Genomic DNA, 17,360 nt, shown 5'->3' with positions numbered 1-17,360 from the left:
AGAAAGCTTCCCTCTCTGGTCACCCACAGAAAAATCTTCAATTCCCACAAGGACCAAACTCATAGCCTGTGCCTGTATTTTAGAAGAGTGAACTAGGAGTTTGTTTGAAAGCAGCTAACCATAAAAATGGAAGACCAAACACAGGCATCAATCGCTCCATAGGCTCACACACATTTTTCTGTGATGGGAAAAAAAAGAAAAAAAGCCTCTCATATAAAGAGGTAACCTTGGCTACAGAGTTTCAGAAAAAGAGTGCGTTTTTGGAAACATTTTTCAGCTATGAGGTTTAAAGCAAAGATCTGTGAGACCGGGCTGGCCTGCTGGTCTTGTATAAGTCAGAGTCACTCTGCGAATTTATGATTTCTCATTCCTGGATTGAAGTCACAGCAAATCTACAACTTCTATTTCCTCCTATTGCTTTTTTTGGGGTCACTTTTGTTTGAAGGGTTGGTATGTCCGTAACAAGATGAATAAATTCACCTACAACTTTTTTTTTTGACTGTTCGTGCAACACCATTAATGAAGAAGAAGAAGAAGACTGCAGGTTTATACCCCACCCTTCTCTCTGAATCAGAGACTCAGAGCGGCTTACAATCTCCTATATCTTCTCCCCCCACAACAGACACCCTGTGAGGTGGATGGGGCTGAGAGGATTCTCACAGCAGCTGCCCTTTCAAGGACAACCTCTGCCAGAGCTATGGCTGACCCAAGGCCATGCTAGCAGGTGCAAGTGGAGGAGTGGGGAAACAAACATGGTTCTCCCAGATAAGAGTCCACACACTGAACCACTACACCAAACTGGCTCTCTAAACACAAAGCTTCAGCTACACTAAATGACTGTACTGGTCAAAAGACCAGCAAGCCACCTGCTGCCCCAAATCACATAAGAAGTAGAGAAAGGGTGGTGTGGGCTTCTCCAGGGGCTAATGAGGGCTGCTGGGGGTGTGGCAAAGCCCCTGGTGGCTGGCTGGCTGGCTGCTCTCCTAATCCAGGGATTGTTATGCAGCTGCACCTCCTATTCAATGGACAAGGTAGCTGGGAAGGAAGAGGGGGAATCCTCAGAAAGGTTCAGGAGCTGTGCTCCTGTGAGCTCCTGCTGAATCTGAGGCCTGCTGATATTTGATAAGTGCTATTGTTTGCTATCATATATATTGGTATAAAGACCCAATCTAGATATGTATAAACTAGAATTTATAGTATCCTTATAGTATTTGGTATTTTTAGTATAATTTTAGTATATAGTATTTGGTATTTTTAATGTACTTTGATCTACTGAATCCTTTTAATTCCCTTTTTATTACCTTTGTTGGTATACTGATATGCAGAAGGCAACGTTTCTCTATGTATTTTTATTTCTATCTACTTCTCATCCCTCTTCCCCTTCCCTTTTCTATAGAATAAATAATAATAAAATTTTTAAACATAAAAGATTCTAGGTTTAACCCTAGAATCTTAATTATGTGACTTACAATTGTGGTTATAGTTAAGATTAAGACCTTTGGTCACAGGAGCTAAATAAACAATGGATATGCACTGCCTTAATCCATGGCACTCCTGTCTAAGGAATCTTCAGTTGTAAGGCAGGGAAATGCTCTTGCCGTCAGAGCTACAGATGCTGAGCTGGCAGGAGTTGGCACCTGGTTTGCATAAATATGCAAACACATGTAGGTATGCCTTCCCACACCCACAACCATTTCATGCACCCTCAGTAAATCATCTGCTACCTGAAGTAGGCACTTTCACACATGCTAAATTATGCGGTTTCAATCCACTTCAGAGACCATGTGCAAGCAGCAAAATCACACAGCAAAATCCAGGGCTTTTTTTGTTGCAGGGCCTCCTTTGCATATTAGGCCACACACCCTGATGTAGCCAATCCCCCAAGAGCTTACAGTTGGCCCCGTAAGAAGAGCCGTGTAAGATCCTGGACGATTGGTTACATCAGGGGTGTGTTGCCTAATATGCAAAGGAGTTCCTGCTACAAAAAATAGGCCTAGTTGCAATCAGTACTCCCTGTAAGCTGCAGGGTCTTGTGAGCAAAAATTCTACTTCATAACCTACTGGCATTAAAGTTGTGAGCTGCTGCATTAAATTACTTTGCTCTGGGGCCATTTTTCCTGAGCTAACACAAAAAAAGTGTAAGCTGCAAACTAAAAAGCTGTGAGCTAGCTCTCACTAACTCAGCTTAGAGGGAACACTGGTTGCAACGTGCTCTGAAAGGGGATTGGAAATACATTATATAGTGTGTGTGAAAGTGCCCAAAGTATTTTACTAAAGCTGCTAAAAATTTACCTGTATGTGTTAAGAGCCGTTAAATCACTTCTGACTTATGGCAACCCTATGAATCAGCGTTCTCCAAAACTTCCTATTGTTAACAGCCTCTCTCAGGCCTTGCAAATTGAGGGCCGTGGCTTCCTTTAAAAAAAAAATACAAAACTTGTTTGCCACAAGAAGCCAAATTCCCACCAATACTCAGACAACAATTCTACGGCTGGTATAGTTCCACCAGCTATAGAAATTGCAGAAACGACAGCTGGAAAAATTATTGGTGTTCCGGTTAAGAAATAACAATTCTGTTTTGGAAGGCTTTGCCACTGCCTGCCTCTGCGTAGCAACCCTGGGCTTCCCTATTGGCCTCCCATCCAAGTACTATCCAGGCCTGACCCTGCTTAGCTTCTGAGATCTGATGAGACTGGCCTAGTCTGGGCCCTTCTGGCCAGGACGAAAGACATCCAGAGGTGGCTTTGCCATTGCCTGCCTCTGCATAGCAACCCTGGGCTTCCCTATTGGCCTCCCATCAAGTCCTAGGTCCTTCCCTATTGGCCTCCCATCAACTCCCAACAAGTCCTTGAGGGTTCCATAACATGCAAGTAGGCCTGTCCCAGTGGCTGGCTGGCAGTACAAAACTGGGCCATAGTTTGCCAGGTAGATGCTGCCAGGGGGCGGAAACAGCTCAAGACAGAGAGGCAGATAAAGTTAGGTTGGTTGTTGGGTGGGAAGAAAACAGGGTTTCAACTCAAGGTTAGGAAATTCCTAAAGATTAGGAGTGGTGAAGTCTGGGGAGGGTGGGGTTTGAGGACAAGAGGAGTTTGAGAGGACGTTGTCCCTGGCTCAAAGGATGTCCACTTAGCCTCAACCAGGGCCAGGCTAACCGAGCCTGACTTTGCTTAGCTTCTGATATCTGATGAGGCTAGGCTAGCCTGGGCCGTTCAGGTCAGGTCAAAAGAAATACAGAGGGGATTTCCCTTTGCCCGCCTCTGCACAGCAGCCCTGGACTTCCCTGTTGGCCTCCCATCCAAGTACTAACCAGGCCTGACCTCGCTTAGCTTCTAAGATCTGATGAGATAAGGCTAGCCTGGGCAATCCAGATGAGGGCCTCCTGTGTGCCGTGCTTACACGCAGCAAAGGGGGTGATATGGCCAAACATGGCATTGGAGGGGAGGCGGGAAAGTGTGCTCACCCCTCCTGCTACGCATGGGCTTGTACATCATTCACTACAGCCCTCCTCTGGCATTTCTAACCTGAAAAGGACTGGTTCTTTGCAATTACAGAGATCGCTACTGTTCCCATTTTACAGAAAATGCCATTAAAGGCTGATTCGCCTAAGCCCGCCTTCTCCGTTGCTAGGGCCAGACTACTTTGCAATGCCTGTTTTCTACTTCTCCCAGCAGCCCGCAAAATCCAGACTCACCACTGCAGGCACATTCACAGTCCTGATTAGATCGACTTTCGGGTCACCCGCCGACATCTCTGGCACGAAGTAAAATGTCCTCGGGTTGAGAAAAGATACTTTTGTGCCATTCTCTAAAATGTGAACGTTCACCTTGGGTCGGTCTTCCCTGGAAGAAGATACAAAGAGCAGCTTCAAAACCTTTCCGCGCATCAAGCCAATGTCAAATCCAGGTCTCGATTTTAAAAAAGACAAAAGATCTCTCAGCTTTGCAAGGCTTCATCCAGGGGGCTCTCGACCTTTCCAAAATGGAAATGCTTTGAAAATTAACTGTACCAGGCCTTTTTTTTGTAGCAGGAGTTCCTTTGCATATTAGGCCACACACCCCTGATGTAGCCAATCCTCCAAGAGCTTGCAGGGCTCTCAGCACAGGGCCTGCTGTAAGCTCCGAGAGGATTGGCTACATCAGGAGTGTGTGGCCTAATTTGCAAAGGAGTTCCTGCTACAAAAAAAGCCCTGAACTGTACCTTTCAAGACCCACCTGCAAAGTCACTCCACACATTACTTTTCCTTTCCCCACATAAAGGGTAGGATTTTTAGGTAAGCAAACACTGAATAAGTTTAGAGTCTGCTATGTTTAGTATTTATCGTTGTATACAGTTACTGAGCAACAGACTATTTCAGGGGTCCTCAACACAGTGCCCATGGGCATAAGGGTGACTGCTGACACCTTTCTTGGTACCCACAAGTGCTTCTAGAAAGTAGGTGGGAACAGGGGCTTTTTTTTGTAGCAGGAAGTAATTTGCATATTAGGCCACACACCCCTGATGTAGCCAATCCTCCTAGAGCTTACAGGGCTCTTAGTACAGGGCCTACTGTAAGCTCCAAGAGGATTGGATATATCAGGGTGTGTGGCCTAAGATGCAAAGGAGTTCCTGCTACAAAAAATCCATGCATATTAGGCCACACACCCCTGATGTAGCCAATCCTCCTGGAGCTTACAGGGCTCTTAGTACAGGGCCCACTGTAAGCTCCAGGAGGACTGGCTATATCAAGAGGGTGTGGCCTAATATGCAAAGCAGTTCCTGCTGCAAAAAAAGCCCTGAGCTTCTGATTGGCCACTGGAGATGTGTTTGGCTGTGCATTTTTTTTTTGTATCTGTGGGTGTGCATGCATGCATGCCTGGAAGTCATGGCAACTTCTGATGACTCCTACTGGGGCATGGAGGATGTTCAGAGAAGTGGCTTGATACAGCCTGCCTCTGCCTCCCAGTCCTGGTATTACCATCTAAGTCCTTGCCAGGGTCAGCCCTGCTTAGCTTCCAAGATCTGATGAGATTGGGCTTGCCTGGGCTAGCCAGGTCATGGTGGTGTACATATTTTTAAAAAGCCGCTCCAGCAATAGCTGCCAACAAACACAAGGATCTGCCATGCACTCACGTAGCAAAGCTGCGTGTATGAAAGAAAATATTTTAAACGGCGTGTTCATTTAAAAGGCAACCTATTTTTGGTGCAGCTTTTTCAGGCTGAATATTCCCAAGTCCCTCAGTCTTTCCTCCCAGGGCTTTGGCTCCAGGCCCCTGATCATCCTCATCGCTCTCCTCTGCACCCCCATTCTGTACACATCCTTTTTGAAGTTAAGGCCTACATAACTGCACAACATACTTCAGGTGCAGCCTGACCAATGCAGTGTACAGTGGGACTCTGACATTTTGCAATTTGGATGTTATGTCTCTGTTGATACATCTCAAGATCGCATTAGCCATTTTTGTCGCTGCATCACAGCAGTGCTATGCTAGCAGGATCGCTAAACAACCGTCTACATTACTCTTCCTGGTTTCAACCTCTATTACCTTTTAATCTCACCCTTCCTTTAAGCAGCTCGGGACAGAATGCGTGATGAGCACAACCTCCATTTTATCCTCAACAACAACCTTTTGAGGTAGATGAATGTGATACACCAAAAATAGGTTGCCTTTTAAAATGAGCACACCCAAGGTCCCCCCAGCATGCTTGATCAGCTCAAACAGACCACAAAACCATTTACAAAACACAAGAGCAAACTGCAGGCTCTTGCACAGACTCAATTTGCCTTGGGGCCATGCAAGAATGGGAGTTAACTCTTCAAGTCCGGTTTTGCTTTGCCTTTTAAGAACTTAGAAGCTAAACTTGTGCCAGCAGAACAACATATACTGGCACAGTCTGAACCAAAACCAAAAGATTGCTTTGGGAAGGTTTCAAAGCACGCAGGCTGCACAGATCAAAATGTTAGAAAACGTACAGACATGCCCACTGGGCATAATTTACACCAGTTTGTCTGTTCTCTGGTTAGCAGCACCGCAAACGATTGGGCCCACATGTCAAACAAAAAGCACATTACATTTCTCCCGCTTTTCTCACAGCAACGCAAGCCGCACCAGAGCACAGCCCGAGTAACGCAGGAACAGGCAACAACACGCACTGGGTTTTGAAATGCAGAGCGAGGAGACGACCGACCGATAAAACAACTCCTTGCCGTTCACGCAACGCAAGGCTTTCATAACAGGCCTCGGTGGTAAGGTTGCAGAATGCAAGACGACACACAACGTACAAATCAGGCATCCCAAGCCAATCTCCATTTCTCATTGGATGTTGAAGCAGGCTTTTCGGGTGTTGCAGCGTTGAGACATCTAGCCCAGGGGTTCCCAATCCCAGATCTGTGGACCAGTTCCAGTCCATGGCCTGTTAGCAACCAGGCCATGAGTTGTGTAATTATTTCATTATATATTATAATGTAGTAATAAGAAGAACATGACGACAACATTGGATATGTATCCTGCCCTCCACTCCAAAGCTCAGAGTGGAAGACAGTTTTTCCATGGACCGGGGGAGGGGGGGGATGGTTTTGGGATGATACAATTGTGCACATTATTTCTATTAATCTGGTGCGGCAGTTAACTGTGCGGACTCTTATCTGGGAGAACCGGGTTTGTTTCCCCACTCCTCCACTTGCACCTGCTGGAATGGCCTTGGGTCAGCCAAGAGAGCCAGTTTGGTGTAGTGGTTAAGTGTGTGGACTCTTATCTGGGAGAACCGGGTTTGATTCCCCCCCTCCTCCACTTGCACCTGCTGGAATGGCCTTGGGTCAGCCATAGCTCTTGCAGCAGTTGTCCTTGAAAGGGCAGCTTCTAGGAGAGCTCTCTCAGCCCCACCCACCTCACAGGGTGTTTGTTGTGGGGGAGGAAGGTAAAGGAGATTGTGAACCGCTCTGAGACTCTGAGATTCAGAGTGAAGAGCAGGATATAAATCCAATATCATCATCATCTATATGTTTTCAGTGTGCTATTAAATATACATGCACACATAAATTTTAAATGCTATTTTTATGCCTGATATTTGCTGACTATTGGGGTTGAAAGGCAGTATATAAATATTTTAAATAAATTATAAGATTAAATAGTGAAGTAGGGGTTCCCTGGATTACAGCTCATCCTTCTAGCAATGTGGAATTCTCTGCCAAAAGATGTAGTAATGGCCACAGGAAAAAAACAGGTTTAAAAGGGGATTAGATAGATTCATGAGGGACAGGTCTATCAGTGGCTGCTAGCTATGGTGACTGAGTGGAACCTTCACATTCAAAGGCACTGAGCTTCTGAGTCCCAGAGCCAGGAGGCAACATCACGGGAAGGCCTTGACCTATATGCCCTGTTGTTGGCCCTCTAGAGCAGGGGTCCCCAACCCCTGGTCTGTGGACCGGTACTGGTCTGTGGCCTATTAGCAACAGGGGGTCATTTAAAGACCCCCTTGGGGGGAAGGGATGGGGTGTGGGCATGGGGGTAGCCTGGGGCAGCAAAAACCCCAGCACCCCCACCAGTAGTCTTCCACAAAACCAGTCCCTGGTGCCAAAAAGGTTTGGGGCCACTGCTCTAGAGGAACCGGTTGGCCACTGTGTGAGACAGGATGCTAGACTAGATAGACAGGTATATTCCAACGGGGCTCTTTTAAGGTTCTTACGAAGGCTTTGGCCTCTATGCCCTGTTTTTGGCTCTCCAGAGGAACTGGTTGGCTCCTGTGTGAGACAGGATTCTGGACTAGATGCACCACCGGTCTCATCCAGGAGGGCTCTTCTTAGGTTCTTATGAGGAAAAGGCCTTAGTTGCCTTAGTTGCCCTCTGTGCCCTGTTGTTGGCCCTCCAGAGGAACTGGTTGGCCACTGTGTGAGACAGGATGCTGGATTAGACAGACTACAAGACTGATCCAGCAGGGCTCTTCTTATGTTCTTAACTCGTCACCCCAATTCATCAGTTGTCTGATTATGTATGGGATCCCCCTATCCCCCAAATGAACTCAGTTTTGGATTCTCAGCCACCAACTTCTCAAGTGCTGTCCAAAGAAACAATTAAAAATTACCTGTAAGTGTACGGTCCAATTTCTGTCACACGGGGAATCTCACCATCAAGGATTTCTAATGGATTGGTTACGTTAAATATATAGAACTGCATGTATACCGGCGGTGGAGGCTCCTCCCATAGTTTTAAAGTGTCAGAACCATTCTTCAACACCATTTCCTAAAGGGGAAAAAAGCAAATAAAAAAGGCTATTCAGATACATTCAAAACAGACACAGAGCAACCAGCGGAATTATGTGATGCAACATTTCCCGGACTGTACTATCATCTGATCTTTGTTGTTGGTTAGGATTAGGAACCATACTCAAAAGCGCTCCCACAAACCAAGAAAAATAGCATGTAAAGAAAAAGCTTTCATAGAACACTTTCTCTCCAATAGATCCGGCGTAATCTAGTGGTTAGGAGTGGTGGACTGTAATCTGAAGGACCGCTCCTCCAGCTAGGTGACCCTGGGGTAGCCTCAGTTCTCTCAGAGCTCTCTCAGCCCCACCTACCTCACAAGGTGCCTGTTGGATGGAGAAGAAGGGAAGGTGATTGTAAGTTGCTTTTGAGACTCCTTAAGGCAGGGGTGTCGAACTCATTTGTTACGAGGACCAGATCTGACATAAATGAGACCTTCCCAGGCCAGGCCATGTTTGCCATAAAATATAATGCCAGGTAATAAGAGATATAAGCTTTAAAAAGGACATAGACAAACACCAAGATTTAAAAAAATAAAATAAAATATGCTTAAAACATTAGCACTCTTGCAATATTTTGTTTATTTAACAGTCTCTGATAACTGGCACCTCTTGCTCTGAATTATTGCATCAACATCTGCAGACAATGTCTGTGCTGTAGCAATCTTGAGTATGCTGTTCAGGTGTTGTTCAGATGTGTATCTGTAAATTGGAAATCTACTTTCGATTTATTGGCATTCATTACAGAAATCTCATGGTCAATGCTTTGAGCAGATGACCCAGAGGAAAACATGAAATGGCTGGACATTGCAAACTTTTGCACATAAGTTGCTTTATGTGTTGGTCAGCCAACGGAGAAAATAGAGGCTTTGTTCTGTAGCTTCACTGAGCAAGCCTGGCAAAGCAAGCTGTGATGCAGAAAGAAGTAAGAGAGAGAGAAGGAAGCAGGCAACAGTGAGTTTCTCGCAGCCCTGATAGGAGCCCTCTAGGGGCCTGATGTGGCCCATGGGCCACATGTTTAACACCTCTGCCTTAAGTTATAGAAAAGAGGGGTATAAAAACCAGCCCTCCTTCTATGATGTTTCCCACAGACTCCTTTACATCAGAGTGTATTCAAAAACATAAGCCCCCCCTCCAAAAGTCTGAATGGTACTTTTGGGGGGTGTCATCAAGTCACAGTTGATTTATGGCAATCCTCTAAGACAGGGGTGTCAAACATGCAGTTTGGGGGCCGAATCAGGCCCCTAGAGGGTTCCTATCAGGCCCCTGAGCAACTGGCTGTCATCTGCTTCCTTCTCCCTTCTCTTGCTTCCTTCTCTTGCTTCCTTCTGCATCTCGTAACAACAGGAGAGAAGTCACTACAGGAACAACAATATACACAACTCAATCATTATAGCGACAAATTACTACGTTATAAAGTGCATATACAAAATACAAAACATAATTCATGAAATTTCTTCGATGTGCAGGCTGTCGACTTTAAAAAGTCCTGCTTCGATCGCCACTCTTCCAGCAAAGGGTGCTCCATAAATTTTCAAAACTATAATACAAAATATGAAAATTGCATCCTCTTATAGAAAAGGTGTTGTGATCTCAGCTCCAATACACTTCTGTCTAACCACAAGACTCACAAGACGTCCCCATTCAACGCCGCTCACTGTGGATCTTTCCAGTGCGCTGCTTACTGCTAAACTATGATAATGAAACAATAATAACACAAGGCATAAGCCACTTCAACGGAGGCAAAATTTTATTCCCTTTCTCGGAGTGATACCTACTGTTTTTTAAGATAGTGTGGGAATGCATCTTCTCCAGGAGGATTCCAAATTGGCATAATGCTCTAAGACGGCTCAAGGCAAACTGCCGCCACCGCCCAAACCTTCTTAAAGCTGTAATCAACAACACCTATTCTTACATAGGAGAGGTCACTAACACACTTACACACGTACCGTTATACAATAATATCACAATGCTCATACAAAAAAATCATTTTACAATTCCATAATATTAAAAAACCATAATATTACAAAGCCATTTTTCAAATGCAGTCTTTACAAAAAACAAGAATAATCAAGACTACTGTTCAAGCCATACGGTATGACTGAATTTAATCTGTGGATCCAGAAACATTCTTCTCGAAGCAAGTGGGTTGCCACATCCTCAGAGTCACCCCGCGGTTCGTATTTATACAATACAAAGAATCTAAAACTATCATAAGAATGATTTCCCCCCCACCCCCCCGGAAATGGCTCACGAGAGGTGTGTCCATAACTGAATTCTTAATTCTACTACGGTGTTCCAAAATTCTCACTCTCACTGAATAAATGGTATTTCCAAAGTAGGGGAGCCCACATCCACATTGGATTAAATAAATGACATTTTTTTGTGGGACAGGTAGAGAAATGATTCAAAACAATAGGTGGACCCCCATCAGAGGGGGTAAACTCCGTAATCTGCATTGAGTGTAAACGTGTTGCACAACGCTTGCATGGATAACGTCCTTTTAAAGGTTCATCTTCCTTCTTTTCAGCTCACATACCCAAATATACCAACCTATTTCTGATAGTTTTTCTTAACCCAATACATGGTGTAAGTTGGCAACCAGGTATAACATCCAACAAGTACGAATGTCGCAAGATGATTCTACGTATCTCTTCAGACAAAGGTGTGTAGTCAAAACCACACGACACGTTTACTTCGTTGTCTTTCTGGATTAATAAACAATGACTTACGATCTACCCAGTGTGCTCTCAACCTAGCCCTTTCCACCACTTGGCTGGGGAAATTATCAGCCAGCCTCTTGTTGTCATTCACGTAGTCCTTTTCCTCAGCACTATTACGTTTAAGTCTCAAAAACTGCCCAAATGGAATATTGTTCCATAAATGTACAGAGGGAACGACCGATAAGAAACGAATTTCTATCGGTCTCTTTGTAATATGTACGTACTGCCAACCTACCATTTCGCCGCTTGTAAACACATATATCCAAAAAAGGTACTGCTTCTCTATGATGTTTCCCTGAAAATCTAATTGTAGGATGTATCCCGTTTAGCCATTCCACAAGTTGCGTAACGCACATCTCAGTTTTTATAATCAGGAACAGATCATCAATACAGCTCTTGAAAAATAAGATCTGTTCAAAAAAAGGATTGGTATCAGCATTACAAATCCAATCCTTCTCCAATCTGCTCTTAAACAAACTGACTACGCTCAGAGCGAAGCTCGAGCCCATTGCTACGCCTCTAGTCTGGAGATAAAAATCTTCCTTGTATTTAAAGAAGTTTTTTTCTAATATGATTTCTGTCAACTCCAAGAAAAAATAAGTGGGTGGAGAAAGAACCTCCCTTTTCTCTAAGGTTTCCTCCACTGCCACACGGGCTTCCTCATGAGGAATGTTGGTGTATAAGGATGCCACATCTAATGTAAGTAAAACCGCTCCCTCTGGGACACTAATCCTTTCCACCATGCTCACAAACTGCTTAGTATCTCTAATGTATAATGGCAACTTAATAACAAAACTTTTTAAAAAGGAATCCACATATTTGGACAGGGGATCAAGAATAGAATTAAAGCCCAAAGTAATGCGGCGAAGGAAAGCCTGGTTTGTGAACCTTAGGGAGAATATATATATCAGGAGATCTAGGGTACTCATTCCTTAGATACTTATGAGTCTCATTCTTTATAATTCCTAAACTCTCGGCTTCTTCTAACACAATCCTAATGATTCTAGCAATATTGACTGTATCTGAATACTGAATGTATCTGATTTACATATTGGAGTGTTATATAAAAACAAAACCTCAATTTTTTCCATTGGCTGAGGCTTTCCTCCCTTGTTGAGGAATAGCTTGCTTTGCCAGGTTCTCTCAATCACACAGCAGAGCTACTGAACGAAGCCTCTCTTCCTTCTATTGACGGAGGCTCCTCCCCCACCCAGTCCCTGGGAAAGGAAGGAAAGAGCCAGAGCTTCCTTTGCCCAGGTCCCTGGATCCCATGGGAGAAATACAAAGAAAGCACCTTTAAGACCAACGAGTGCTAACGTTTTAAGCATGTTTTACATTTTAAAAAATATATATTTGTGTTTGTCTTTATAAAATTTATATCCCTGCTACCTAATCTTAAATAGGTACACACATGGCCCGGCCCAACCAGACATGGCCCGGCCCAACAAGCTCTCATTTATGTCAGATCCGGCCCTCATAACAAATGAGTTTGACACCACTGCTCTAAGATTTTCAAGGCAAGAGACATTCAGAGCTGGTTTGCTATTGCCCCTCTCTGTGTAACGATCTTGGGCTTCCTTTGTGGTCTCCCTTCCAAATACTGACCAGGGCAGACCTTGCTTAGTTGCCAAGATCTGGCAAGACTGAGTTAGAAAGGTCAGAATAAATGGTACATGACATACTGTAAAAACCTGTACCATATGGTTCCACAGCATGCATAGATCAGCACTGATACAAAACCATCACTATGTTTAAGCACCCTATTATGTCATCAATGGTCAATCACTTCTTCAAAGCCAGCCAGCAGCTTGGAGGATGCATTTAAATTTAAAGTGCCTTCTTTCCACCTCTCCCCCATCTATTTGCCTGCCTGTCTTCCTATCTTGTGACTCTCTTATGTTAAGCGGCTCTTATGTTAAGCAAGTGGCCATCCCTGCTATATGCAGTAGTATGCTCCACAGTCCCGGATAATTTATCTTTGTGAATCAGTGCTACCAAGATGGAGAGATTAATTGTCTGCCTTGTCCTAAAGTCAGTCCACAGCTTCAGGCTTCCAAGTCTCTTTCAGCTGGCACCAAGTTTTTACTCTACCTTTCCTTCAAGCAACCTGGAGCAGGATATGTGCTCTGGAAATGCTCTATAATTGCACAACTGGGGCAGGATGTAGCAAATAGCATAATATCACACTGTCTCCTCTGCTGAACTCTTTAAACCTTTAGATCATTTAATCTCAAATTCTATAGTCACTCTTTGGGCACATCAGAGACATATAATTGGCTGCAAGAATTATTTTGTTTACATCCGAACTTGGTGTGGAAATCCCACAGCTGTAGACGATCTCCATGAAGAAGAAGGAGAAGACGGAAGGAGAATAAAGAGATTGGATTTATACCCTGCCCTTTACTACCAGTGTTTCTTTTAAGCTGAGCTAGCGCGAGCTAGTCTAGCTCACAGATTTTTGGCCTCTGGCACACGCATTTTTGTCTCAGCTCTGGAAGGATGACCCCAGAAAACAATAATTTGTACAGTAGCTCACACTTTAATGCCAGGAGCTCACAACTTCAATACCAATAGCTCACAAAGTAGAATTTTTGCTCACAAGACTCTGCAGTTTAGAGGGAACATTATTCACTGCCCAAAGGAGTCTCAGAGCAGCTTACAACCTCCTTTCCCTTCCTCTCCCCACCACAGACAGCCTGTGAGGTAGGTGGGGCTGAAAGAGCTCGGAGAGAACCTGTGGATGACCCAAGGTCTCACCAGCAGCTGCATGTGGAGGAGTGGAAAATCAAACCCGGTTCTCCCAGCTAGGAGTCCTCACACTTAGCCACTCCACCAAACGAGCTCTACCTTCTCTCTATACTCGCTTTTCTGTGTGTGTATAAAATAACATCATAATCTGATGCGGTGCGCAAGAGCTGAAAAATGCTCAATGTGATCTTCTCCACCTCTAATCGTTTTCTTTCTCCTTGCATATGTGCACAAATGCATGCATAGCCAGATATCAGCTCCACCTTGCAAACAGACACCTGCTATTTGCATGACTCTGCAAACCAAAGCTTCTTCTTACCTTACTATTCTTCTGACTCAACAGTCTTGAAACAGACTGAGATCCAGCCCTCTTACAGGCAATCACAGCAGCCCAGTACTGAGTCTGCTAAGACTGCAGATTTATACCCCGCCCTTCTCTCTGAATCAGAGACTCAGAGCGGCTTACAATCTCCTATATCTTCTTCCCCCACAACAGACACCCTGTGAGGTGGATGAGGCTGAGAGGGCACTCACAGCAGCTGCCCTTTTAAGGACAACTCTTGCAAGAGCTATGGTTGACCCAAGGCCATTCCAGCAGCCGCAAGAGGAGGAGTGGGGAATCAAACTCGGTTCTCCCAGATAAGAGTCCATGCACTTCACCACTACACCAAAGTAAGATAGTTCTTTCATTCTGCAAGGAGGGGCACTGATTCTTAGACTGCGGGATTTGCATTTTAGAAGTTCTTAAATTTAGATCACTAGTTCTGTATACTATGTCTGCTTTTACTTTTCTAAATTACGTTTACACTGTATTCCAGTCTTGAGACTGTAATAAACTAAACTAAGGTCGTCTTCCAGCTTTCGTCTACAAGGAAAAACCTGGCAATATTTTTGAGATGTTCACATAACCCAATAAGAGGAACATAAGAACATAAGAGAAGCCATGTTGGATCAGGCCAACGGCCCATCCAGTCCAACACTGTGTCACACAGTGGCAAAAAATTTTATATATATACACACACTGTGGCTAATAGCCACTTTCCAAACAGAATTAGGTGAGTGGTCTCGAGATCACAGCCTGATATCTTCCCTCCCCCTCTGCGCACAAAGAGGATAGATGGATGGATAGATGATGGATGGATGGATGGATGGATGGATGGATGGATGGATAGATGATGGATAGATGGATAGATGATGGATGGATGGATAGATGGATAGATGATGGATGGATGGATGGATGGATGGATGGATGGATGGATGGATGGATGGATAGATGATAGATAGATAGACAGATAGACAGACAGACAGACAGACAGACAGGATAGATAGATATGAAACATTAACTTCTATTTTTATGTATCTGAGGAAGTGTGCCTGAACACGAAAGCTCAAACCTCGAATAAACTTTTGTTGGTCTTAAAGTTGCCACTGGCCTCTTGAATAAGAAAGTCACACAAGAAGAACCAAGCAGCATCATTGTACAGTCAGCAACAAATGAGAACACCGAATGCCTCATGAATAACACAGGCATATTCCAGCAGCTAGCAGAACGTTTCAAAAGATATAAAGCGGGCTTTTGTCTTTCTTGCATGAAGCTGCCAATCAGCTTGTTGGTTTGTGGCTTGGCTGTATCTCCCCCCCGACTCACCCCTCCAGTCTGGGTGTTCAGATTTTGTTTTACAGAGCACAAGACCCTGTTGTGTATCTCAGATTCATCCACCACCACTAAGCTGATATCTATTCCTATGTTCTCCCTGGGTTGGTTTTCGCACATGTTACAACCAAACACACTATACCCACTATGTTAATAAGGGGAATAATTTGCTTCTGAATTCTATGCATGGGAGGAGGAGGAGTTGTTTTATACCCCACTTTTCTATACCCGAAGGAATTTCCCCACAACAGGCACCTTGTGAGGTAGGCGGGGCTGAGAGAGCTCTGGAAGAACTGTGACTAGCCCAAGATCACCCAGCAGGCCTCATGTGTCTCCAAGTGGCTTCCAATCACCTTCCCTTCCTCTCCCCACAACAGGCACCTTGTGAGGTAGGTGGGGCTGAGAGAGTTTTGAGAGAACTATGACTGGCCCAAGGCTCCCAGCAGGCTTTGTGAGGAGGAGGAGTCGGAAGAATCCAAGCCAGTTCTCCAGATTAGAATCCGTCACTCTTAACCGCTACACCACGCTGGCTCTCATGGCCTGCGGTGTTTGATGGCGCTCTGAAGTATGCGTCCACAGAACTGCGGCCTTAAAACGCTTTTTTTTGCAAGACGGGAAATGGAAATCCAACCCACAATAGGTCTCGGCGGGGTCATGTCACGCTTCGTGGACTGGCCATGATTTCCAATCCAGCGGATCAGGTCACTCATATGCCTCAACATGCACCAAGAGCCCAACCAAGCCTTAACTGGAGCGAAACGCTGAAGCAAAAGCCCAAGACAGACAAAAGAGCATCAGGGAGAAGTTTTGCACCAAGCAGATACTAAAAACCTACCAAGCAATGCAGAATGGCAGACTCTCTCCCTAGGCCCAGTTCAGATATCACCGAATCTTTATCCCCACACCAACATTTAGCAAGTAGAAGCAAGCTGCTCTCTCCTCCTCCTCCTCTTCCCAGGTTTACATGGGCTCTCCTTCCCTTTTCCATGGTTTGCAATATCCACAATTTGCTCTAATATCCAAATCTTGCAGGCTATGATGACTCACACAGGGATACACAAACAAACACTCCATTTGTGCAGAATCTCAGCATGAAAGACTGCTAAGAACATAAGAGAAGCCATGTTGGATCAGGCCAATGGCCCATCCAGTCCAACACTCTATGTCACACAGTGGCAAAAAAAAACACCCCAATTGCCATCAGGAGGTCCACCAGTGGGGCCAGGGCACTAGAGGCCCTCCTTCTGTGCCCCCCCCCAGCACCCAGAATACAGAGCATCACTTGCCACAGACAGAGAGGACCATCTGTACCTTGTGGCTAATAGCCACTGATGGACCTCTGCTCCATATGCTTATCCAATCCCCTCTTGAAGCTGTCTATGCTTGTAGCCTCCACCACCTCCAGTGGCAGTGAATTCCACATGTTAATCACGCTTTGGGTGAAGAAGTACTTCCGTTTATCTGTTCTAACCTGACTGCTCAGCAATTTCATTGAATGCCCACGAGTTCTTGTATTGTGAGAAAGGGAAAAAAGTACTTCTTTCTCTACCTTCTCTATCCCATGCATAATCTTGTAAATCTCTACCATATCACCCCTCAGTCGACGTTTCTCCAAGCTAAATCCCATAAAGATACTTGACGCTCACAGTACGCTTCCCATAAATATTCACAAAGCGTTACAGGTGCTGAATCAGCAATTCTTACAATAACCCTGGAAGGTAGGACAGTATTATTGTCACCAGATTACAAGCATGCATTGAGTGCATTACCCCCATGCAAACAAAACTCTGTCCACACTTTTAAGGATAATTGACAGCGGCACATAAAACGTTTTGAATTTTGCAGCATCAAGAAGAAGAAGACTGCAGATTTATACCCTGCCCTTCTCTCTGAATCAGAGACTCAAAGCGGCTTACAATCTCCTTTATCTTCCTCCCCCACAACATACACCATGTGAGGTGGGTGGGGCTGAGAGGGCTCTAACAGCAGCTGCCCTTTCA

At 44.8% G+C, this 17,360-nt stretch overlaps 1 protein-coding gene across 1 annotated transcript in view; it reads right to left on the bottom strand.

Moving 5' to 3' along the window:
* Positions 1 to 17,360, bottom strand: part of SCARB2 (scavenger receptor class B member 2) — a 68,078-nt gene that overhangs the window by 46,567 nt on the left and 4,151 nt on the right. Inside the window, exons 2-3 of the mRNA XM_060247408.1 lie at positions 8,059 to 8,216; positions 3,692 to 3,839 (exon numbers count right to left, since the gene is read on the bottom strand). Coding sequence (XP_060103391.1) covers positions 3,692 to 3,839; positions 8,059 to 8,216 — 306 coding nt within the window. The remainder of the gene's footprint in view (positions 1 to 3,691; positions 3,840 to 8,058; positions 8,217 to 17,360) is intronic.

Source organism: Heteronotia binoei, chromosome 9 (genome assembly GCF_032191835.1).
Source record: "Heteronotia binoei isolate CCM8104 ecotype False Entrance Well chromosome 9, APGP_CSIRO_Hbin_v1, whole genome shotgun sequence".
Taxonomy (NCBI): Eukaryota; Metazoa; Chordata; class Lepidosauria; order Squamata; family Gekkonidae; genus Heteronotia; species Heteronotia binoei.
Note: the sequence above shows the minus strand (reverse complement) of the source record. Positions and strands in the feature narration are given on the sequence as shown.